At 33.2% G+C, this 26527-nt stretch overlaps 1 protein-coding gene across 10 annotated transcripts in view; it reads left to right on the top strand.

The window, feature by feature from the left end:
• Positions 1-26527, top strand: part of LOC106877634 (uncharacterized) — a 114534-nt gene that overhangs the window by 64392 nt on the left and 23615 nt on the right. For all 10 annotated transcript variants that reach the window (XM_089356735.1, XM_089356731.1, XM_089356736.1 and 7 more), the window contains 4 exons: positions 3395-4052; positions 9889-10053; positions 14078-14183; positions 24424-24519. In XM_089356735.1, coding sequence (XP_089212861.1) covers positions 3401-4052; positions 9889-10053; positions 14078-14183; positions 24424-24519 — 1019 coding nt within the window. In that variant the 5' untranslated portion in view covers positions 3395-3400. The remainder of the gene's footprint in view (positions 1-3394; positions 4053-9888; positions 10054-14077; positions 14184-24423; positions 24520-26527) is intronic.

The following is a 26527-nucleotide window of genomic DNA, read 5'->3' as shown; positions in this document are numbered from 1 at the left end:
ATTCCACTGAAATTAGATAAATAACCTTCGAGCAGAAAGTCAGCAGCGCCGCCTGGCTAAGGCTTGGCTGCTCTGCATTGACAAGGGGCAACACCCTGTTACTAGTCTGCAGATGCCAAACCAGCAGGGGGACACTGCTGACCTCCCCTGTTCGAAGGTTATAAAGGACACAGGTTTCGTGTGTCACATAGCTAGCTAGAGGCGATGGCTTCTTGGAGCTAATTCACGGCAGCTTTCGTCCTAATTTTGGGACTGCCATGTTGGCTTGGCGATAACTATTAATTTCCAGTACCGCTGCCGTAGTCTCCTTTAGAGAGACTTAGAAATATTAATGACTCTATTTCTGAAAACCAGTGGATAGATTCCACTGAAATTAGATAAATAACCTTCGAGCAGATAGTCAGCAGCGCCGCCTGGCTAAGGCTTGGCTGCTCTGCATTGACAAGGGGCAACACCCTGAAACTAGTCTGCAGATGCCAAACCAGCAGGGGGACACTGCTGACCTCCCCTGTTCGAAGGTTATAAAGGTCACAGGTTTCGTGTGTCACATAGCTAGCTAGAGGCGATGGCTTCTTGGAGCTAATTCACGGCAGCTTTCGTCCTAATTTTGGGACTGCCATGTTGGCTTGGCGATAACTATTAATTTCCAGTACCGCTGCCGTAGTCTCCTTTAGAGAGACTTAGAAATATTAATAAAACATATATATATGTATATATATATATACATATATATATGTATATATATATATACATATATATATGTATATATATATATACATATATATATGTATACATATATATATACATATATATATGTATATATATATATATACATATATATATGTATATATATATATATATACATATATATATGTATATACATATATATATGTATATATATATATATATATGTATATACATATATATATGTATATATATATATATATATGTATATATATATATATATATGTATATATATATATATATATGTATATATATATATATATATGTATATATATATATATACATGTATATGTATATATATATATACATGTATATATATATATATGTATATATATATATATATATACATGTATATATATATATATATATATGTATATATATATATATACATGTATATATATATATGTATATATATATATATGTATATATATATATACATGTATATATATATGTATGTATATATATATATATATACATGTATATATATATATGTATATATATATATATGTATGTATATATATATATATTATGTATATATATATATATGTATATATATATATATACATGTATATATATATATATGTATATATATATATATATATGTATATATATATATATATATGTATATATATATATATATATACATGTATATATATATATATATGTATATATATATATATATATGTATATATATATATATATATACATGTATATATATATATATGTATATATATATATATATATACATGTATATATATGTATATATATATATATACATGTATATATATATATATGTATATATATATATATACATGTATATATATGTATATATATATATATACATGTATATATATATATATGTATATATATATATATATACATGTATATATATGTATATATATATATATACATGTATATATATATATATGTATATATATATATATATGTATATATATATATATGTATATATATATATATATACATGTATATATATGTATATATATATATATACATGTATATATATGTATATATATATATATACATGTATATATATATATATGTATATATATATATATACATGTATATATATATATATGTATATATATATATATATACATGTATATATATGTATATATATATATATACATGTATATATATATATATGTATATATATATATATATATACATGTATATATATATATATGTATATATATATATATACATGTATATATATATATGTATATATATATATATACATGTATATATATATATATATGTATATATATATATATATACATGTATATATATATATGTATATATATATATATATACATGTATATATATATATGTATATATATATATATACATGTATATATATATAATATATATATGTATATATATATATATATATATGTATATATATATATATATACATGTATATATATATATGTATATATATATATATATGTATATATATATATATATACATGTATATATATATATGTATATATATATATATACATGTATATATATATATACATGTATATATATATATACATGTATATATATATACATGTATATATATATATACATGTATATGTATATATATACATGTGTATATATATATATGTATATATATATATATATATATACATACATAGGTGTATATATGTATGTATATAGTGAAAATTTACAAAAAAAACAAGAAACGAAGACGAGTGTGTAAACAACAAACAGATGTATTAGTTTAACGCTCTGTAAGTGAAAAAGTCTTTTACTTTTCGATCCTACGCCGTTCGACAGAAAGGAACACAGAAATAAATAAGGAGAGAAAATAGAAAAAGGTTTAGTGGCTAGCGATCTATCATGGAAAATGGCAGGCGGAGGGGTCATACAGGAGAGTGAAGAAGATGGGGAGATAATAAAGTAGTAGTGATCCCAACATTATGTGTATATTTGCACATCACCTCCTACACAAACCACAATGTATATATGTGTATATATATATATAGTATATATATATATATATATATATATATATATATATATGTATGTATAGGGTGAATTCACAAAAAAAACAACATATGAAGACAGGTGGTGTAGAAAACAAATAGATGTATTAGTATAACGCTCGGGAATTGAAAAAGTCTTTAATGTTTCGAGCCTACGCTCTTCCACAGAAAGGAACACAGGAAGAAACAAGGAGAGAAAAAAATGTGTGTAGTGGTCAGCGATCTATCATGGCGAATTTATATACATAAATATATGTATGTATATATATGTATATATATATATATATGTGTGTATATATATGTATATTTACATACATGTATATATATATATATATATATATGTATATATATATATATATATATATATATATATATATATATATATACACACACATGTATATATATGTATGTGTGTGTTTGTATGTATATATATATATATAAGAATATAAGTGGTGGTACCATTTTACAGCGAGTGGGGTTCCAGTTTTGTTATATCTCCCATTATTTTTATTAATCTTGTTTTACATTGTAGTCTGATGGTGTTTTATCTTTGTGTTTTTTTCTCTAACATTGTTGTCTTTTGTCATGCATACAATAATTTACAAATTTCAGCATTCTATTTCTCTCTATTTTGTTAGGCTATAATGGGAAACAAGGTGGACAAGGACCCAGCAACAGAAGGTATCAATGATGAATGTTCCAATAACTGTAAGGAGACTTTTGCTGCTACAAAGTCAACTGGTGAAGATGAAACTCAAACAGCAACTGAAGACAAACTAAGGGAAAACACCTTACAACCTGTTGTCCACAAAGAAACTGAATGTGATATTGATGATGACTTTGACTCAGGTGAAGATGTCTTCTATGATGCTGAAGAAGCAGACAAGAGTCAACTGGCTTACGTTGACTCGAACGCTGAAGCTGATGAGGAGGAAGAAGAAGATGAAGAAGAAGAAGACGAAGATGGTGATGATGAAGATACCAGCAGCAGTTCACATGAACTCTTAGCTGAAACATTACGTTCAATTCGTGAACGTAAATTGTTAAAGACTAAACAGATTGAAATAAAAAATCTCAATTTGTTGAATACGTCATGGGTAGATGGATCAACCCAAACTGATGCAAGTCTAGAGACTAGCCAACATTCTGCTGATTGTGTTCCTGTTGAAGTATTAGCCAATTTGATAGCTCAAGTCGAAGAATTGTTGTCACATATCTCTGATGGTGGCCAGGATTACCAGTCGGCGCTCTCATTAACTTTACGTCTACAGTTACAGAATATGGCTTCTCCTGCCTGTAAGTAACATCTGTTCTATTTATTTTGTTGTTTAGCCCAAGATCAGCTTTGATCAAGAAGACCTAAGGTCAGAGATAAAGCAGACATAACACATCTTATTTTCAAACTCTGTAATATTTAAGACTACACAATTGTGTTCTTACTTTTTTTTTAAGATGACTGTGTGCGATTAAAGGCAGTTTGGCTACTACTTGTTGCAGGTTAAGCAACAATGTAGAGGTTTCCTCTTTGGCTCATTGTCTTCATAAGTAACTCGATATATTGTTTTATAAGTAATGTCTGATCTACTTCTAATCTTTAAAAGTAAATGCTTGATCTATTTGTTATATCTTATAGACTTGCTGTCTTTAAAGGTAATGTTTGATGTATTTGTTGATCTATAAGTAACATATGAATGCTTATTTATAAGCGACATTTACTTTGATTATATATTTATAAATAGTGTCTGCTACACTTTTTGATATCAGAGTAATTGTTTGCTCTATTTGTTGACTTTCAACTCTTTTAATCTATCAAATAATTACATCCAGCTCAAAAATTAACTAAATTTTCTCAAATTACCTCCGGGTGTGGAAAGGGTAAAGAGTGTCTATGTAGGGGAGGGTAAAGTATATGTGTGGGTGAGGAAGCCTATGTATGTGAATGGATTGAGTTAGAAATGAAAATATAACAGCAAAAATTAGCATAAAAGAGGAAGGTAACTCCCCCTCTCTTTCTCTCTTCTCTCCACCACCAACTGGCCCTTAATCCATTCTCCGGTTTAACACAACCTGCTGACCTGTAATCCATCATTCAGTTCAACACTGGCTTTTGATGCTTGGATGTCTTTAGCAGATGCTTTCTGTTGCAAGCATTTAGGCCAGTCGTTACCTCTCAATATAACTTCTTCATTACCTGCTATCAGTTTTGGAAGTCCTAAAAATTGTCATGAATGTTGCCCTAATTACTATGTCTCACTCATAAAATAGATATAAATTTAAGTACATTCCATTTCCCTTCAATAGAGTTTTACAGTCGAGTCTTAACTGTGTAAAATCAGTAAACTTAGCTGCAAGTGATGGCTGTGTGTGAGGTTTAATATTTAGGTTTTGGTGGGTATCATTGATTAGTCCCAGGTCAGCCCTTACACACCTAACCTAGAATGAAAATCCATGACCACCCTACCTTTTTAGGATTTGTATTAGATGACAATGTCCAATGTCCATCCAGTTTTAAGATTGGAGAGCATCATTTTAGGGAAATTTAGCTGCTATATCTATCAAGTGGAATGATGTGCTAGTAACTGTTGTGGCATGTGTTGAAATTTGTTGTGGTTGTTGTAGCAGAAAACAGAAATATTTCTGTTGGGTGATTCTCTCTTTACTCTTTTACTCTTTTACTTGTTTCAGTCATTTGACTGTGGCCATGCTGGAGCACCGCCTTTAGTCGAGCAAATCAACCCCAGGACTTATTCTTTGGAAGCCTAGTATTTATTCTATCAGTCTCTTTTGCCGAACCACTAAGTTACGGGGACGTAAACACACCAGCATCAGTTGTCAAGCGATGTTGGGGGACAAACACAGACACACAAACATATACATACATATATATATATATATATATATATATATATATATATATATATATATATATATATATATATACATATATACGACGGTCTTCTTTCAGTTTCCGTCTCCCAAATCCACTCACAAGGCTTTGGTCAGCCCGAGGCTATAGTAGAAGATACTTGCCCAAGGTGCCACGCAGTAGGACTGAAACCAGAACCATGTGGTTTGTAAGTAAGTTACTTACCACACAGCCACTCCTACGCCTAATATTTTATAAATTAAACATGACTTTTCTTAATTGAATTTCTAAAGTATACCAACATTGTTTGATGTTAATGTAGGTAGGTAACGTAGCTAGCTAACTACAGTTAGTTATACACATTGTTATGTGAGTGTGGCAATATTGATGTAGCTAACTATATCAATATATTACTTTGCAAACAGACACATGCATTGTGGTGTGTGTAGGAGGTGATGTGCAGATATACATATTATGGCACGTGTAGATAGGTGATTCAGGTAACTAGCAATCTAGATTTCCAAAAATAAATGCACATTGTGATGTGTGTAGGTAGATGATGTAGCTAGCTAGTAATATGTTAGTTTGCAGTTACACACAAAGATATAAGTAACAATAGAGGTTTCATGATGCTTAAATAACATTATTAGTGGTCAACTTTTTAAAACATCTTCTTGTAACAATTGTTGTTTGACTAGACAGAAAGACTTATATTCTTCACTGACTGGTGTCATCGACTGAATTAAATAAACCCCTATTGATTATTAATATTTAGTCTATTTATCCTTGTTCGAATGATAACGTTGACCTCACAAAAACCTAATACTATAAATGTACTTAATTTTATGTAATGTACTTAATTTAATGACCCAAGACATTTTCATACCCTAAAAATGATATCCATAGTGTGGATAAGCAAATCAGAATGTAAATAACTAACTGGTCACAAAAGTAGGGGAAACAATCCTAGAATTTTAATTGATGAAAATTGATTATAGATATGAAAAACAATGGTGAGCAAATCTGATACAGTGACAACTATGTCCATGTTTCCATCTTATGTTTATTCTCATTATATTTTCTCTATTCATTCTGATTTGTAGCAGTAATAGGTAGACTATACTAGTAGTTCTCAAACTTTACGAAGAATTTTATGTGCCTGCCCCCATCGAGCCTTTTTGATGATTCACGGTCCCCTATAAAATGCAGGATAATCAACATGGAAAAAAATAACATACAGTTATGTATCATAATTTCCAGACTATGAACCACACTGCCCATAGACCCGCAACCCCAAAAACCCCAACTTAATCTAGACAATGCCCCATCAGGATACAATAGATGCACATGAAAATACAGGGAACCAGTTGATTAATTAGTTACAAAACAACAAAACAAATGAGAAACGAAAAATACTAACAACACATGCATGATCAACTGTTATAACCACATATTTTCTATCAGCCAGTCACACTTGTACAACAAGTGTGAATAGCAAATGAGTGTGTAGGAGTGACATGGGGTTTTGAGGCCAATGACAAAAAGGGATGATAGCATGTGAAAAAAGTTGAAAGTCTTGAAATTTTAAAACTGTCTCAAGCCACCCCGTTTTCACAGTATTCCAGTGTCTCTTTGTGTCTTCGTGGTCTCCCTAAAATCACTTCACAGTCCCCTAAGGGACCACTGACCCCAGTTTGAGAACCACTGGACTATACTTTACTAATGTGATTTAATAACGTAAAGACATATTCAGAGTTATACCCATACTGTCCTACATACAATCTATTATTATTCTAATTCTAATTAAATGAAATTTTATGGTTGACTCCTGTCTCTAGACCAGAATTAATCATAAAGATATTGTTTCTTTTCACCTCTCTTGGTTGTAATTTCATTAATTAAAATTTCTTGGTTCACTATATTCATTATGGTAGCACTCGTGTTACTCATCAGTTTTTATAATTCAGTGTTTCTGTAAACTTACTCTTCTCCCACCCCTTCCCCACTCACAAACACACAAAAAAGACCTTTCAGTTGTTTGATTGATAGGATCAGTTGAATGAAGCAAAGTAAAGCCATCTTTGGGGAAATTTGGAACCTGGAGAATCAAAACTAAATATTGTAATTCTTCTAAAAAATGAAAATGATATTAAGTTAGAACTAACACATAAACACACACATTAGCTTTTTAATGCTCTCTACCTAAAAGATTTTGATGCTAACTTACCAATCTCTATGTTTATCTATCTGTTTATATTTCTATACATTTATTGTTAGTTAGCTTTTTAATGCTCCAAACATTAAATGTGTTAGTACTTAGTTACCCATTTATCTCAGCACATACTTATTTCTAATTAGTTCTTTAATGCTCTGACTATTAAATATACTAATACTTATCTAACTAATGTTTTACAATTTTTGCCAACTTCTCTTAATTCAACAAATACTAAAATACAGGTTTTAGAATTCCGCTGAAAACTTTCTGAATCTATAAGCTCCTTATTTTTATTATAACACAACTACAACTACTTAATTATAGAATTTCAATTATGCTTTAAATCACTCAGCCCCTCTCTCAGTGACTCCCCCTTTCTTACACTCCTTCTTAGTATATGTATCCAAAGAAAAGTGTTTGTAGGCAAAGGAATGTTCACAGATAGCAACAACAAAAATAATAGATTATGAATCATTCATTCCTCATTTTCCACATACCAGCAGAAGTAGATCTCTTCAAATCTTATTGGTACAAGTTGATTTGTAGTTAGATAGCATATGGTCTGTGAGCACTGATTTTAAATAGAACAGTAATTTAGACAGAGAGTATAACACACCATAATTTACAACATCAATCAAAATAAAGTTTACATAAATTAGAGTATAACACACTGTAATTTACAACATCAATCAAAATAAAGTTTACATAGATTATAGTATAACACACTGTAATTTACAACATCAATCAAAATAAAGTTTACATAAATGTCTTTGAGAAAATGTATGTCATTGTGTTTTACCAAATCAACTGTGTAATTTGTATTTTAGAAAAAGTGTTAATCATATTTCCATGTTTCTAAGATAAACTGTCTACAAGCAGATAATGTGTTTTTAGTTGAAATAACAAATGGCAAATGATTTCTCATTTGGTTTAACAGGCTTTGTTAATTAAGGCATCTGTTTCCATTTTGTGGCGGTGAAACCAAGAAAAGTAGACAGGTGGGTCTAAGAGCAGCTTGTTCATGAATGGTTAATCAAAGAAAGAGGAAAATTCTTTTATGTTCAAAATGGTCTCCAGCTATAGCTAACTTAAGGCAACCCTTTTTAGAACACTTTAATTAAACTGTAATTAAATTGATTGCAAAGACTGATAGGCAAAATGCTGGCTTTTTTATTTTACTTTCTAATTATGTTTGGCTTTTACCAATGTTGCCTCAATCAGTGCGTGGGCACACCATTAATCTAATGAATGTACCATAGTCTTGATCTTCTGCTAGTTTGCCAGACTCCTATTGAACCCTCTGGGTACATGGTTTGTGCAAAAAGAGCAAAACTGTTTCTCTGTTCCCAATGGAATACAGGTCTATATTATTTTTATTCTTGTTACTATCTAGTATATTGTTTATAACAATATTCACCTTAAGATCATCTAATTCAGGTCATCCACTCTTTTAAGTTACAAATTGATTTTTCTTTAATTCTGCAAACAGAAATTTCCACAGACTTAGAAATTCTGAATGAATTCCAGGATGAAGAGTAGGCACATGTTAAATTTGTCACTAAGCTTCTCTTTCTGATAAGAGCCCTAATTTTAGATAATGTGGATTGCTAATTAATTCATAATAAATGCAATAATGTGCATGTACATGCACTCACACTCTCTCTTTCTCTCTCTCATTCTCTCTCTCTATCTCTCTCTCTCTCTCTCTCTCTCTCTCTCTCTCTCTCTCTCTCTCTCTCTCTCTCCACACACACACACTCAGCAGACTTCCATATGGTTTTTCTCTCTCTCTCTCTCCCCTCCCTCTCTCTCCCCCTCCATCCCTCCCTCTCTCCCGTTCCCTCTCCCCCTCCCTCACTCCCTCCTATCTCTCTCTCTCTCTCTCTCTCTTATATATATATATAACACAATTAAGTGGACAGGTCACAAGAATTTGATGAAAGCATTTGGTATTGAAAACCACATTAAAAACAAGTGAACGATTTCTACAAATCATTAGATGTGTGTGATTCTGTTTATCTTAACTGTTACTTAATTATCTCTATGTGCAGTGTTAACGAATGCTGATTCATCAAATAGTTTAAAGCGGCTAAGACGGAAATCTGAAGAAATGGAACAAGCAAAATCTTTTGACACAGAAGGCAGCATGGAATCATATGACATCACGTGGGATGTTGGAAATTCTGAATGGGACCCCATCAAGAAACAACATACACGTATGCATTTAAATTACATTTTATTTGTTATTGTTGGACATTCTCTCTCTTTTTCTCTCCCGTGTGTGTGTGTGTATGTATATATATATATATATATATATATATATATATATATATATATATATATATATAATTATATGTATTTATTTTCTCCTATTAAAAATAATTCGGATAAAATAAATGGGTTAATAGATACCAGGGTAGCAAAGATCACAAAATAACTGTGGTGTAACTCCTGTTTGTGAGACAGAAGCTCCTTGATATTTTGGGTATTTGAATATATATAAATTTAAAGAATGGAGTAAACGCATGTTATAACTGCATACTTTTATTCCGACATATGTTTCGAAGAATTACAATTTATGCGATCCATAGGAATCGGCGATGTTAAAAATGTAGACTTCTCCTCAGGGAAATGTATTGGAACCAGCTTAACCGAGTATGAGAACTATAGTTGGATAAGGTTATATCCTTATCCAACTATAGTTCTCATACTCGGTTATAATGTCTTACATTTAAGCTGGTTCCAATACATTTCCCTGAGGAGAAGTTTACATTTTTAACATCGCCGATTCCTATGGATCGCATAAATTGTAATTCTTTGAAACGTATATCGGAATAAAAGTATGCAGTTATAACATGCGTTTACTCCATTCTTTAAATTTATATATATATATATATATATATATATATATATATATATATATATATATATATATATATATATGCCAAATCAGATTGGAGCCTGGTGTCGCCTTGTGGTCCACCAGTCCTCAGTCAAATCATCCAACCCATGCTAGCATGGAAAGCGGATGTTAAACGACGATGATGATGATATATAATCCAGATAAAAAAGACAAAGAAAGAATCTGGCACATCTTTAATTACCAGTTAAAATTATTTCAGTACCAATTTTTTAATGTCATTGCATGCAAAAATTTCATATGGAAAGTTACACAATACTATACATAACCAATGTATTTTGTAAAAGTACTTTTTATACATTAGAGTGACACAGACTTGCATCAAAAGGAGTGCAATGGTCATTTGTTGTATGTTGCTTATACAGGGACAAAGCAATACTCCAGCTTTCTACCTTATCAGGACCATAATGTGTGTGTCATTGCATTTGTTCCCCACTACCACCACCACCACCATCATTTGACATCCAGAGTTGGTTTGCTCACATCCTTATAACTTAGTGGTTCAGCCAAAGAGACTGTAGAATAAGTACCGAACCTAAAATTAACTGATGATGGCAGTATTGCTCGACTAAACCCTTCAAGGTAGTGGCCCCAGCACGGTCACAGTCGAATGACTGAAACAAGTAAAAGAAATAAAAGAAAAAACTTTTCAGTCACAGCTGTAGCTGTATGGACATGGAATTCACTTTGGAACTATGTTCTACAGAGTGTGGCAAAAAAAAAAGCTAGGATTTACCATTTTTGATAAGTTATGCACCGCTCCAAACCATGGTGGTAACTGAAAAAGTACAATGAAACAGCTACATGAAGATATAATTACCACCTGCCTAACTTCACCAGTACCACACCAATGAATGTATAAAATATAGGAGGCTTTACTGCTGCACTGTGTATCTAACTGTGTGGCACCTTGGGCAAGTATCTGACAAATGCCTTGTGAGTGGATTTGGTTAGTGAAAACTAATTAGAATCTCATTGCATACCAGAAGCAGACTGGGAGTGTGTTTTTTCCACATGTTTTTGTGTGACATAGTTTAAGTAAAAGAGTGACATCATGCTTATATCCCCATTAAATATTATGTAGCTCCTGTTAAAGGGAGTGGAATAAAAATTCCTTTCTTGAAAAATAGATAAAGGTTGGTACCAAGAGGGGCATCTAGTTGTAAAATGGTACCTCAATTAAATCTTCATCCAAGCCATAAAAGTGAACAATGACAAATGATGGCTCAGTAACACCAGTACTCCACATTACAGTTAATATGTTTAAATATCATCAACACCATCATTTTAACATCTACTTTTCCATGCTTGCATGAGTCAGATAAAATTTTTGAGGCAGAATTTTTATGGCTAGATGCCCTTCCTGTCACCAATCCTCACTTGTTTCCAAGCAAAGTATTATTTCCCTTTGCCAACTTGTTTTCCACTGGAAGACTAAGAACAAACAACATCACTTGGATGACTGATGTTCATTTACAATATCACATTATGTGGAGACAAGCTTACACAGTACAAACTCATACATGCATGTGTGTGTATGCACGCATGCACACACACACACACTCAGCCCAGGGCTAAAGTAGAAGACACTTGCCCAAGGTATTGCACAGTGGGACTGAACCCAATACTACATGGCTGAAAAGCAAGTTTCTTAACCACACAGTCACACCTATGCCTCAATATGTCTAAATATATTTAAAGAAATTACAGGCGCAGGAGTGGCTGTGTGTTAAGTAGCTTGCTTACCAACCACATGGTTCCGGGTTCAGTCCCACTGCGTGGCACCTTGGGCAAGTGTCTTCTACTATAGCCTCGGGCCGACCAAAGCCTTGTGAGTGGATTTGGTAGACGGAAACTGAAAGAAGCCTGTCGTATATATGTATATATATATATATATATATATATATATATATATATATGTATGTGTGTTTGCATGTCTGTGTTTGTCCCCCCACCATTGCTTGACAACCGATGGTGGTATGTTTACGTCCCCGTAACTTAGCGGTTTGGCAAAAGAGACCAATAGAATAAGTACTAGGCTTCCAAAGAATAAGTCCCGGGGTCGATTTGCTCGACTAAAGGCGGTGCTCCAGCATGGCCGCAGTCAAATGACTGAAACAAGTAAAAGAGAAAGAGAAAGAGAATCCAAATTTAGTATTACAATTTTGACAATATTCTGAGATCAGACCAAGCCTGTTGTGTAGTTTGTCTCACAGTTAAACTAAATATATCTATGTATATCAAGCATTTAAAAGAAAAGATATATATAAACAATTGAGAAATATATCTAACCACAACAGGGTAGAGAAAAAATATTTTTCAGAACATAAACATTAACTGCTTTAGAGAAAACAAAGGGAAGTAAAATGTAGACAAACAACAACTGGTGAGTTTATTTGTAGTTCATCCATTGTGACTCTTCTCAAATATAACAGTATTGGTTTCAGCACATGGTTTCAAATGAAAATTCTTGCAAAACAAAATCAGAATTAAATAAATCGTATGATCTTTTATCTTTTACTTGTTTCAGTCATTTGACTGCAACTATGCTGGGGTACCACCTTGAAGAGTTTTTATTTGACTGAATCAATCCCAGTACTTATTTTTTTGTTAAGCCTGATACTTATTCTGTTGGTCTCTTTTTGCTGAAGTTACAGGGTTGTAAACACACCAACACTGGTTGTCAAGCAGTGGAGGGAGGCAAATACAGACACAAAGACACACACATACATGTACACAATGAGCTTCTTTCAGTTTCCATTTACCAAATTCACTCATAAGGCTTTGGTTGGCCAGAGCCTATAGTATAAGACACTTGCTCAAGGTGCCACACAGTGGGACTGAACCCAGAACCATGTGGTTGGGTAGCAAGCTTCTTACCACACAGCCATGCCTGCACCTGTAGAGGTTTAGATTTCTATAATTTTCATCAGAACTAGTGTTGAGTTTATACCAATGTTTAGTTTTTGACAAAATTCTATTAAAAGAGATCATGGTGCAATTAGTATTTGGAAGTATGTGATAATAATGTTTTATACATCGATATATTTTATATAGTATATTTTAACTTTGTACATTTAATGTAATATATTTTGTGCACCTGTTTTCTATATCTAATTCAGTATAGTTTATACATCTATTTTTATTTATCTAACATATTTTATACATCTGATACAATATATTTTATATATTTAATATAATCTATTTTATACCTCTAATACAATGTTTTATACATCTAATAATACAATATATTTTATTCATCTAATTTAATATGTAATATATTTTATATATCTAAATCCTTTTTCTTTTCTTTTTCATAGTCCTGTCACCTATGACTGCTGAGTCATCTGAATATTCCTTCCTTAATGATGACAATAGTCTATCTCAGATAATCAATCTCAGAAAGAATCTCGACATTAAACGATGGTGAGCTATCTTAAATAGTTGGGCTTTTTCCCCCACTCTTCTTGATTCTTTTGCTGCCATATTTCTGTTGAAATGCACTGTCTTTATTTCAGTTAATTTTGAAAATCTGGTAAAATAACTTTTCTTCATTAAGCTGGTGTTTGGAACATGAATTAGCATGAAATTTTGATGAAAGCTTTTAACTTAGATCACTTTAAAATGCAAATTGTGTTATAGAACCAGGGACAGTATTGGGTTGTTTAGCCTCAGAATGGTTAATTGGGTGATGATATTTATAATTACTCTTAGGCGGCAAGTTGGTAGGATCATTACTGCACTGAGTAATAATGTTCAGTGGTATTTCATATGTCTTTACATTCAAATGTCACCAAGGTCAACTTTGCTTTTGATCCTTTTGGGGTTGATAAAATAAGCACCAGTTGAGCACTGGAGTTGATGTAACCAACTTATCTCCTCCATCAAAATTGCTGGCATTGTGCCAAAATTTGGAACCAATATTTATAATTACCTTACTATATTTATTATGTCTGCTTCCAGTTACAGACTAAGTAGGTCATTCACATTTAATTTGTCCACTCTCAAGACACTGCAACTTTTGTAGTGGACATCATATCTTCAGCACTGGTGGCAGCAATCATCTACTATTTGGCCATAAGCTCCAAAAATCTCCTTGGCTTCAAAATTTCTGACCTCTCCAGTTTCACTTGTACCACTTATGTCCAAGATTTATTTCCAGTCACCAGACTGGAGTACTGTCATTCCTTTCAACAGATACTGCATTTGTGAACATGGTAATTACATACGTCTTGCTGGTGTTACCACTTGTATTTAAGTCGAATATTTTGCTTTATTTGTTATTCAATGGGGTGAACACTTGAAAAAAGCAAATAACCACTATTCTGAATTCAATGTTGGCAGCACCTCTTTCATATTTGCTTCCAGCTGCACCACTTTAGACCCATCTTCCCACTCAGGATGCAGAACAGCCATGTTCAGGTCAAGCTATAGCAGCCCATTCTTGAAATGTAGATCCTTTCATTTGAGCTCAAACTGCTCCTGATTCTTAGGTAGTATCATGTACACCTTAAGCTCCAACATATTTGTCCCTTTGCTTTTTTTCCTGTTCCAAAATACCAGGATGCCAACAGACATATAAAAAGAAGGATCATATGTAAAATTTCTCTAAACTTTAGCCAAAACTTCTTCCATGGTCCTAGTTCTCTCACTATAATCATCATTATCAAGGAGTACAGCATAGATATTGAAGTGTTACATATTCACTGCCTTGGAATATATGCAAGTCCTGATACAAGGTTGCACCTTTCTTGTGATGGCATAATTTGCAGATAATAAACCTCAACTTAGACACAGCTGAATAAGATTGTTAGGAGGATTTAACCATCAGCTAATTATTCTCATTCAGCTTTCTGTATCTTTACCATTCTTTATCCTTCCAGATAGATACATGGAAATGGGTAGAAAACACCTTGTACTTCAGAGTTGTGTGCATTCAGATGGAAGTTGTCCATCAACTTAGTACTCCTTAGGGCACTACATCTGTCTCTTCCCCCACATTATACAGGACTATTTATTCTCCAAGCAGTTATCAGGGCAGCTTCTCAACAAGAGGCTTTCTGTTGTGAAACAGTAACTGATAGACTCTCCAGAAAGGCTGGCTGGTTAACATATATCATGTATTGGTAAAAATCTTGTTATCATTATCTACTTCTTCCATTTTCCCAGGCTCATTTCTGGAAGTAAATGTGACCTGACCGTTCCTTTATTTATAGACATATTTCACAGCCTGGACACTTTATTAATGTGGCAAGGAAAGGAGTAGATAGTATGATATAGTCCACTGGTTGTCCAGTTTGATCTTCTGCCCAGTTCTCTGGCCTGATTTCATGGATGTGGCCTCTCTTCTCAGCAGATCTTTATTGGCATTGAAGATATGAATTCTTGCCTACAATTGTGAAGTTTCCAAGAAACTTTGGGAATTTTTTAGTACAGTGTCAGTTTTGGCTATAATCCTCCAATGGAAGCTTTTTGGCTAGATGGAAACACAGGGGTCATGTATGATTTTTTCTTTCTGTCTCTTTTTTGCCAAAGTGGTGGAATACTGCTTCAAGATTCTTCTTCTTTTGTCTAGAATTTCACTGAACATCACCTTGTTTGTCAGTCTCTTTGAGTGATTTTTGTCTTCATCAAAAAGACTACCATATTATGTTCTGTAAGCTCTTACACAGATTAGGTTAATCCCAGGTCTTCTTTTTTGGATTGACAGTAGTTGTCATTTCTTGTCACTTAGAATTGAGTGGTCTTAATAATGAAGAAAGTTGGTTTATCATAATACCAGATGACTGTCATTCAGTTTCAGAAACATCCATTGTAAAAGAGTTTATTGTCATATAATAATGGTAACAGGATAATCTCTTGGCCAACATTGACAATATTATTTCATCAAACAGACCCATATTGCAGATTAGTTGTTCTTGGATCAGGACAGTTTGTTGTACTCAATTTTTACCTGTGCAACAACTCCATATGGCTGCATGAATTGTTTTCTTCATGGTAGTACTGAAATAATCCTGTTACATCTGGAACCAACATGACAAATGTATTGGTATCAAATTGTGATTGATGATCTTCAGTCCAAACTGCTAGCCATCATCACCATGTAGGAAGTGCAGTACAAAACAGAGGATTGTAAACTTGGTAAAGCTTATTAATTCTCTGGAATCTTCCATCTCAGCACTGAACCTAACATCATTGTTGCCAGCATTTATCTCTAGTGTGATTACTGCCACCTCTGAAACCATAGGCAAGTTGTATGTTCTACAGTGGACAGCAGATTGCTTCATGTACTTGTCTGCAAGCAAGTCAACATCTATGCTTTTATATATCAATGATCTCAGTGCCTGCTTTGAGATTTTTGATGTTGGAGTTGTGTTCACGTAATGATTATTCATGAAATATCTCAAGAGCTAGATTAACATCTTTTCTTCAGATTAAATCAGGTCTGGTTCAACACCAGTGCCTGGTCCTTTGATTTTTTTAATGGGGTCTGATTTAACACCAACATCTGTCCTTGGATACCTATTAAGGATTTATCCTTCTTGAAGTGTTCAACCAGATGCTACTTCCACAACTCACTGCTCTTGTCCCCTTTCTGCCTATGATTTTCTCATGGAGCTTGCCTCTTTTTAAGTGGGGTTTTATCCACACCAATCTGGGCCTGCAAAAGTAATGAATTAACCTTTCTATGACTAACATATTAACAGTGACGAAATGCCTTGCAATATTTAGTTCTAGTAAGGTGTCCAGCTGGCAGAATCGTTAGCATGCCAGGCAAAACGCTTAGTGGCATTTCATATGTCTTCACGTTCTGAGTTCAAATTCCACTGAGGTTGACTTTGCCTTTCATCCTTTCAGGACCAATAAAGTAAGTACCAGTTGAACACTGGGGGTTGATATAATTGACTTAACCCTCTCCCAAAATTGCTGGCCTTGTGTCAACATTTGAGATCAATATTTAGTTCTAATACTTAATATTTTAAATCCCATTGAAGTCCACTTTCATCCTTCTGGGATCAATATGTACCAGTCTAATACTAGGGTTCTCCTAGTTTCTTGAAACAAAAGACTGACTGAGAATTAGAAACAAATTTTTTCGATGTTGCTTGTGTTTTAAAGACCCTTGTATTCTTGTAAGAATTAATAAACCTCATGGATTATTATCTTTTAGAAGTATATTGATGGAATGATGCACACAAATCCTGTAATTATCAAGATTTGGCACACAAATTCTGTGGCAGGTTTGTCATCGTGTCTGACAACAGAAGATACATTCCTTTGCTAAATTTGAGTTTTAACCTAAATTGTATTGTGATATAAAAGGAAGTTTCAGTAATTTATCTTAGAAACCAGAGAAATAGAATATTTTATTCTCTTTATCCTATTTTCATTTGTTTTACCTAATTAAGCAAACAAGCAAGTTGTATATAGCAAATACATAGCAATAACTTGATGCAAAAAATACATTGTCTTGGCATACATTAGTTGAGCAGTCTGTAAGAACTGATTGTGAAGCAGTTTAATGATAATTGATGATGACAGTAAATCTTTGTGTCAACATTACTAGCTCTACACAGTTTTGCTTCAGAAATAGTTTTTTGTTTATTTTGTATTCCTTTTTAAGTTTTTTTATGGAGAAATTCTTTATAGAGATCTAATTTTCTAGCAAGTTTGTATGATTGGGTAAATAAAAAAAATCTATTTTTGTTGCAATAGTATAAGAGTCTGATACATGTGGAGCTTAAATTGAATTGGAAATTATTCTACATGAACAACAACTGATAACAATTATATTTTCTTGTTTTCTTTCTACCACTTTTCTGTGGAGAATATATCTATAGAAAATCTGTCTTTATGGTTCTGGTGATGATGTCTGCCTGAAGTTGAACTGATATCGTGAGAATTACTAACATTAGATAGAAGGTTAAATATAGTCTGAGGTAGAAGTGGCTGTGGAAGTTAAGAAGCTTGACCATCTAATATAAGGAATTTCTAAGATATATAAGTTGCTCACTCCAAGGAGTGAGCAACATTTCTTCTGATTTTACATTCTGAGTTCAAATTCTGTTAAGGTCAACTTGGTTTTTCATCCTTTTGGGGGTTGATAAAATAAGTACCAATTGAACACTGGGGCCAATGTAAATGACTTGCCTCCCTCCTCCAAAATTTCAGGCCTTGTTCCGATAGTAGTATGGGTTATTATTATTATCATCAAGGTGGTAAGCTGGCAGAATTATAACTGTGCTGGGCAAAAATGCCTTGTGGTATTTCAACTATCTTTACGTTCTGAGTTCAAATGCCACCAAAGTTTACTTTGCCTTTCATCCTTTCAGGGTCAATAAAATAAGTATCAGTTTAGTACTGGGGTCAATGTAATCAACTAGTCTCCTCCCCCAAATTTGCTGACCATCTGCCAGAATTTGAAACCATTATCATTATCATCATCATTATTATTGTAGGGTGGTGAGCTGGCATGCTTAGTGGCATTTAGTCTGTCCTCATGTTCTGAGTTCAAATTCTGCCAATGTTGACTTTGCCTTTCATCTTTTCAAGGTCGATAAAATAAGTTCCAATTGAACACTGGGATCGGTGTAATCGACTTATTCCTTTCCCCCAAAACTACTGGCCTTGTGCCAAAATTTGAAACCATCTGTATAATAATCTGCTTGTTCGTTTGTTAGAGATGTGGAGGTAGAGTAAAAGTGAAAGTGAGAGAGAAGGAGTATGAGTAGAGAAAAAGGAAGTGAGGAAGAAGTACAGAAAGATGTATAATAAGGCCAAATGCATCACATGGTTAGTTGAAGGGAGAGGCAAAGAGCAAGAGAAAAAGTTAAGAGAAAAGAAGGAGAGATAAATGTTAACAACGTTCTGTAGGGTGGGGAGGGAAAGGTAAAGAGAAAGAGATATGTTTAGGATGCAATGTTTAACAGAGAATGATGTTTTGGGTGGTGAGGTCAAAGAAAGGTAAATAGAGAGAGATGGACAGGGGAGGTAGTTACATTAAGAGAGAGAGTGACCGACAGACAGACAGATAGTGTTTGTAGTATTAGAGTAGAGATACATTGACAGCAAGAAAAAGTAGATATAAACAAACAGCTGGACTGAAGTGAAATGAAATGAACTTTGTTACTGAAAACTATAGTGATAGTGATGGTGGTTGTGTGTTGATAGTGAAAAGTTTTTTCTTTTTACTGAACTAATTCTATATTATTATTCTTCTACCTGTTCATTCACACTTTATGCTTTATTTTGTTAGAGAGGAGGAGGAAGTGGAGTGAGAGAGAATAAGAGGGAATGTGAGAGTGAGTGAGATAACAGATAACCAGTCACTCATGTGGTTAGTGGAAGTGAAAGATGAAGAGAAAGAGAAATGTTAAAGACAGGAAGAGGAGAATTACATGGTTAAAAAGTTTGTTGAAGAAGTAGAGTAAAAGAGAGAAATATAAAGTGCTTAGCAGAGGAAAATTTTTAAATCGTATTGTTTTGTGACTGGAAGTGAAATAACTTAGCAAAATAAAAATAAAAATCATCCTTTCTTAAATAGCTTCTCTTAATCTTTTTCATTCTGTAGAATTTTCACGGGTCCCACTAATTATTATTAAGGCTGAAAGGCTTGAGGACAGATACATCCCTCTTTGGTAGAGCTCTCAGTGACTTCTTCAAGCTTCATTTGAAAAGGAAATTGAGAGTGAAGAGGGATGTGCTGTGCTTGAGTTTATTGAAAGGTGAGTGAAAGTTGCAAAAATGGCAAGAGTGGATGGTACCTCTCAAAGTGTAGACCTGTGAGTCAAAGAGAAAGAATTGAAGAGGGCACTTGCTCTTGGGATTTCAGGGAAATCTTGGACAGTGGGGTTCCTTGATTATCCCTAGAGGCTTTCCTGTATCAGGAGGGCCACATCTCTATCATCCTCCCCACCCCCTTTTTTATTTGTTAACCTTTGTATGCTATGCATATGTTGCTTCTTTTTCAGTGTATACCATGTATACTTAGTTTCTTTCTCTCTATTTTTTTTATCATTTCATTATATGTGAACCCCAACACTTTATGTCTGTCTTTGTATTGTCCTTCTCATCCTTCGCCCTTGTGGCAAATAAATGAAATCATTATTATCATTATTATTAGACAAAACAAAGAGCGCAATGCAGTTGCAATAGATATTTTATTGGTTGAACGGTATTTCCACAGCAAGCCTGTCTTTGTTGAGTTCAAAATAGAAAGTGATAAAAATTCAAAATTATAGAAATTCAAATCTAAAATGTGAATGAGAGCAACCAGCATCCACACGTTGATGGAATAACATCACCAGTCTTTTTTTCTGTCTTTTTCTTTCCGCCAGTTATAAAATTGAAACTTAAAGACTGACGATGTCATTCCATCAACATGTGGATGCTGGTTGCTCTTGTTCATATTTTAGATCTGAATTTCTATAATCTTGAATTTTTATCACTTTTTATTTTGAACTCAACAAAGACAGGCTTGCTGTCAAAATATTGTTCAACTAATAAAATATCTATTGCATTTGCATCACACTCTTTGTCTTGTCTGTTTACCTTTGTGAAGAGTTACATCAATCCTTTTAAAATTTTATTATTATTATTATTATTATCATTATTATTATTATTATTTGTTTTGTTACTGTTGATCTCACCTTTTTTTGCTCCATGTAAATTCCCTGGTGATTTTTACTTATCGTTTTTATTTATTTTTTTCTAAATATTTTGCATTTATAATATCCCCAACAATTTATCTCTTACTACTACAAGTAGTAGTAGTAGTAACAACTTAAAAATAACGATGAAATCAACTTTGTCATTCATAACCCCAGGGTCAGTAAAGTAAAGTAGCAGCCCAGTTATCAAGTGAATGTAACCTACTACTAACCCTTCCCTCAAAATTACTGACCTTTGTGCCTAAATTAATAAGTGGATTGTCAGAAGCATTTGCATTTTGGAGGAAATGCCTTGTAATGTTTGCTCTGGTGTTTTATGTTGTGAATTCAGATTTTGTCAAAATGAACTTTATCTTTCATTCTTTTGGAGTCAATAAAATGATATAGCACTAATGAAGTACTGGGACCAATTTAATCAACTAATCCCCTTCATTATTATCCTTCTGGTGTCAATAAAATACACTAACAATCAAGTCCTGGGATTGAGGTAACAGACTTGCCTTATTCTCTCAAAATTGCTGGCCTTGTGCCAGAGTAGAAAGAATTATTATAATGATTATTATCTAAGGTGGTGTCCTGTCAGAATTGTTAGCACACCAAGCAAAGCGCTTAGTGGCATTTTGTTCATCTTTATGTTCTTAGTTCAAATCCTGCTGGGGTTGATGATATAAGTAACAGTTGAGCACTGGGGTCGAAGTAATCCACTTAACCCCTCTCCCAATGGCCTTATGCTAAAAATTTGAAACCATTGTTATTATTATTATTCTTATTCTGGGTTCAAATTCCACCAAGGTCAACTTTGCCTGTCATTCTTTCAGAGTCAATAAATTAAGTACCAGTTATGCACTGGGATCAACGTAATCGACTAGTCTCCTCCCCCAAAATTTCAGGCCTTATGCCTTTAGTTGAAAGGTTTATAATTATTATTTAAGGGAACGAGCTGGCAGAATCATCAGCACAACAGGCAAAGTGCTTAACAGCATTTCATCATTCTTTACAGTCTGCGTTTAAACACCACTTTGCTTTTTTAATCCCTTCAGTGGTTGATAAAATAAGTACCAGTTAAGCACTGTGATCAATGTAATTGACTTATCCTAAAATTACTGGCCTTATGCTAAAATTTGAAACCATTATTATTGATAAGACAGACAGCTGTCAGAATCATTAGCACACTAGACAAATGCTTAGTGGCATTTCATCCATCTTTATGCTCTGAGTTCATATTCTGCTTTTCATCCTTTCAGTTCAGCACTGGGGTTGATACAATTGACTTGCCCCTTCTCCCAAAATTTGAAACCAATATTAATATTATACAAAGGTGGCAAGTAGACAGAATTGGGAGCATGCTGGACAAAATGGTTAGCAGCATTTCTTCCTGCTCTTTACATTCTGAGTTCCAATTCCTCTGATGTCAACTTTACTTTTCATCCTTTTGGGGTTGATGGAATATGTCCCAATGAAGTGCTGGGATCGATGTAATCGACTTGCTTCTTCTTCTCAACAATTTCAGGCCTTGTGCTTATAGTAGAAAGGATTATTATTGTTATTATTGCAAGCTGGCAGAATCTTTAGTATGCCAGGCAAAATGCTTAGTAGCATTTTGTCCGTCTTTACATTCTGAGTTCAAATTCCACCAAGGTTGACTTTGCCTTTCCATCCTTTTAGGATCGATAAAATAAGTACCAGTTGAATCCTTGGGTTGATCTAATCAGCTTACCCCCTCCCCAAAAATTTCTGGCCTTGTGCCAAAATTTGAAACCATTATTATTATTATTAAAGCAGCAAGCTGGCAGAATCATCAGCATACTGGATGAAACGCTTAGCGGTATTTCACTGTTGCTACATTCTGAGTTCAAATTCCACCGAGGCCAACTTTTGGGGTCAATAAATTAAGTACCAGTGAAACACTGGGGTCAGTGTAATCGACCAGTCCTCTCCCCCAAAATTTCAGACCTTATGCCTTTAGGAGAAAGGATTATTAAGGTAGCAAACTGGCAGAAGCATTAGCACACTGGACAGAATGCTTAGCATTTTTATCTGATTTTATGTTGAGTTCAAATTCCACTGAGGTCAATTTTGCCTTCCATCTTTTTGGGGGTTGATAAATTAAGTACCAATAATTGACAAGCTGCCTCTCCAAAAAATTTCAGGTTTGTGCCTATAGTAAAAAGGAAGGCAGCATTTCACCTGTCCTTATGTTCTGAGTTCAAATTCTGCTGGGGGCGACTTTGTAATTCATCCTTTGGGGGTCGATAAATTAAGTACCAGTGAAAGACTGGGGTCAGTATAATCAACTAGTTCCCTCCCCCAAATTTCAGTAGAAAGAATTATTATTATTATTATCATTATTATTATTAAGGCAGCAAACTGGCAGAATTGTTAGCATGCTGGACAAAATGCTTAGCGGTATTTTTTCCCATCGCTACATTCTGAGTTCAAATTCAGCCAAGGTTCACTTTGCCTTTCATCTTTCCAGGGTCAATAAAATAAGTACCAGTTGAACATTGGAGTCAATGTAATTGACTCATCCCCTCCCCCCAAATTGTTGCCCTTGTGGCAAAATTTGAAACCATTATTATTATTATTATTATTATTATTATTATTATTATTATTATTATTATTATTATTATTATTATTATTATTATGGCAAACTGGCAGAATGGTTAGCCTGCTGGGTAAAATTCATTCATCTATTTCATAATTGTTGTCATCATTGTTGTAGTTGTCATCATCATCATTAGTTTTTAGTTATATTTCTTCCTACATTTTTTATGGGTCGGGCAGATTTGCAAATACAACATCCTTCCACACAACTCAATTCTGTGTTTTCCCTATCTTCATAAATATCTTGGTGGTGTCCTAATACGATCAGTGTCCAGTGACCAAAACCAGGGTCTAGATAAGAGGAATCAATTGGTAGTAGCAACTAGCCATATTTGATATAAATATTGAACTTCTTCAGTTTTATTATCTGTCTTATTTTGTCTGTCAAACAGGTATTGTATGTCTCGACCCCAGTATCCTTCATCAGCAGGGATTTCAGCACTAGTATCCTGTTGGAATTACCTATACAGTACCCTTGGTCAAGGAAAGTAGGTACATCTCATTTATTATTTCTCTTCCTCAGCTTCCTTCTCTCTTCATTTATTCTTTGCCTCTTTCTGCCTTTCTAATCTAATAATATTTCAAATTTAATTTCCTGATGAAATAGTTTATTCATCTCATTCAAATTAATTACCTTTTTTTATGTATTAATTATGTAATGATTATGTTGATGATGATGTTTTGTTTTTGGACTATGGAAACAATTGCAGAACTTAGAATGAAATTATGAAATATCTGTGAAATCTTTTTATTCTTTCGAAATATTCTGCTCTGAACATTTTGTTTCATCCAAATTATCTCTATGCAAACTCATTCCTATTGTGGATATTGTATTGAAGTCTTGATATATTGCAGTTTAACAAGATACATTAAGTTGGATGTAAAGATTGCCTTTTGGTAATACTAATACTGCTTCTGCTGCGAATAATTATTTTATTGTATAATTAGAAATAAATTCTTGTTACCAAGAAAACTTATTAAATTTAATGTTTTTGTAGAAATGTAGTTTAATCATTAATTGCATTTAGTAATAATTACTAATTATAACTAAAAGTCATAATTTTACCTTTTATAATTGACAGTTTTATCCAATTATATATCCATTCCTCTGTTCTTGGGAGGGTTATAGAGGCAGAGTCTCCAGGCACCTCCTCCATAGGGTCTAATTAGAAACAACCATCATTAAACTTTCTGGTTAGATTCCCAGATGAGATCTTAAATTCAGTGAATTTAATAGTGCTTATGCACTGATTGAATATATTAATCTAATAACCTCTAAAACTTGGTCAACTGTGAGTAAGCTGATCAATGATCTAAAGCTTTCCCCGTCATGCTCAACCTATCCCTTTTTGTATATCTCTGTCTACTGTTTCGAATTGAAGTGAACAGTTAAAATCTCAATATCCCTACTCAAAAATAAAAAAAATAAGTTATCAGAGTAATTCTTTAGAAAACAGCACTCTCCTAGTTTTCTATTGTTTGTTAATAATTGATTTTTAGTGTAAAACTATTCTCATGTTTCTGAACAAAAGTACAGTAGTTTAAAGTTTAAACAAGATATAGACAGGAATCCATTGAAAAGTTCATAGGCTGACAAAGATACTTGCATGGAATGTGACTAAATGAGGTTTATTTTTCGACTTGGTCCTCCTTGCAGTCCACACATTCCTTCCATCAGTGCTCGGATCCCATTGGTGAAGAAACTTTCATTCTGTTGGTTAAAAAGGTTATCACCAGATGATAGTCAAATGGAACCTAATCAGGGGAATAGGGAGGGTGACCAACCAGTTCAAAGCCACAGTCATTCACAGCAGCCATTGAAACCAATGGTGAAATTAATACAAATTATTTAAGTATAATATAACTAGAAAGTTTACTCTTGCGAATACAAGCAACTGAAATGGGGTTCCGCTGAAGGATCTCTTGAATAACATTACTTAACAGGGTGTGAAGCTCAGATCAAGGAATCACTCCAGGTCAAGCCACTCCTCCTCATTGAGAGATCACAACTCTGGTATGACAGTCATGATTAGAATGTCTCAGGAAAGACGAACAAGCTGGATTCTTTAAGATGAGTTAAATATCAGGATATCTTAAGGTTGGCCAAGAACAAGATACTTGAATGATATCCTTAGTCTCAGTTGGTCATACTTGAGAATCTAACCAGAAAGTTTAATGATGGTTGTTTCTAATTAGACCCTATGGAGGAGGTGCCTAGAGACTCTGCCTCTATAACCCTCCCAAGAACAGAGGAATGGATATATGATTGGATAAAACTGTCAATTATAACATGTAAAATTATGGCTTTTAGTTATAATTAGTAATTATTACTAAATGCAATTAATGATTAAACTATATTTCTACAGAGACATTAAATTTAATAAGTTTTCTTGGTAACAAGAATTTATTTCTAATTATACAATAAAATAATTATTTGCAGCAGAAGCAGTATTAATATTACCAAAAGGCAATCTTTACATCCAACTTAATGTATCT

The sequence above is a fragment of the Octopus bimaculoides genome, chromosome 8, assembly GCF_046866305.1.
Source record: "Octopus bimaculoides isolate indiv1 chromosome 8, ASM4686630v1, whole genome shotgun sequence".
NCBI classification, from domain to species: Eukaryota; Metazoa; Mollusca; class Cephalopoda; order Octopoda; family Octopodidae; genus Octopus; species Octopus bimaculoides.
This window is presented reverse-complemented; position numbering and strand designations above follow the sequence as displayed.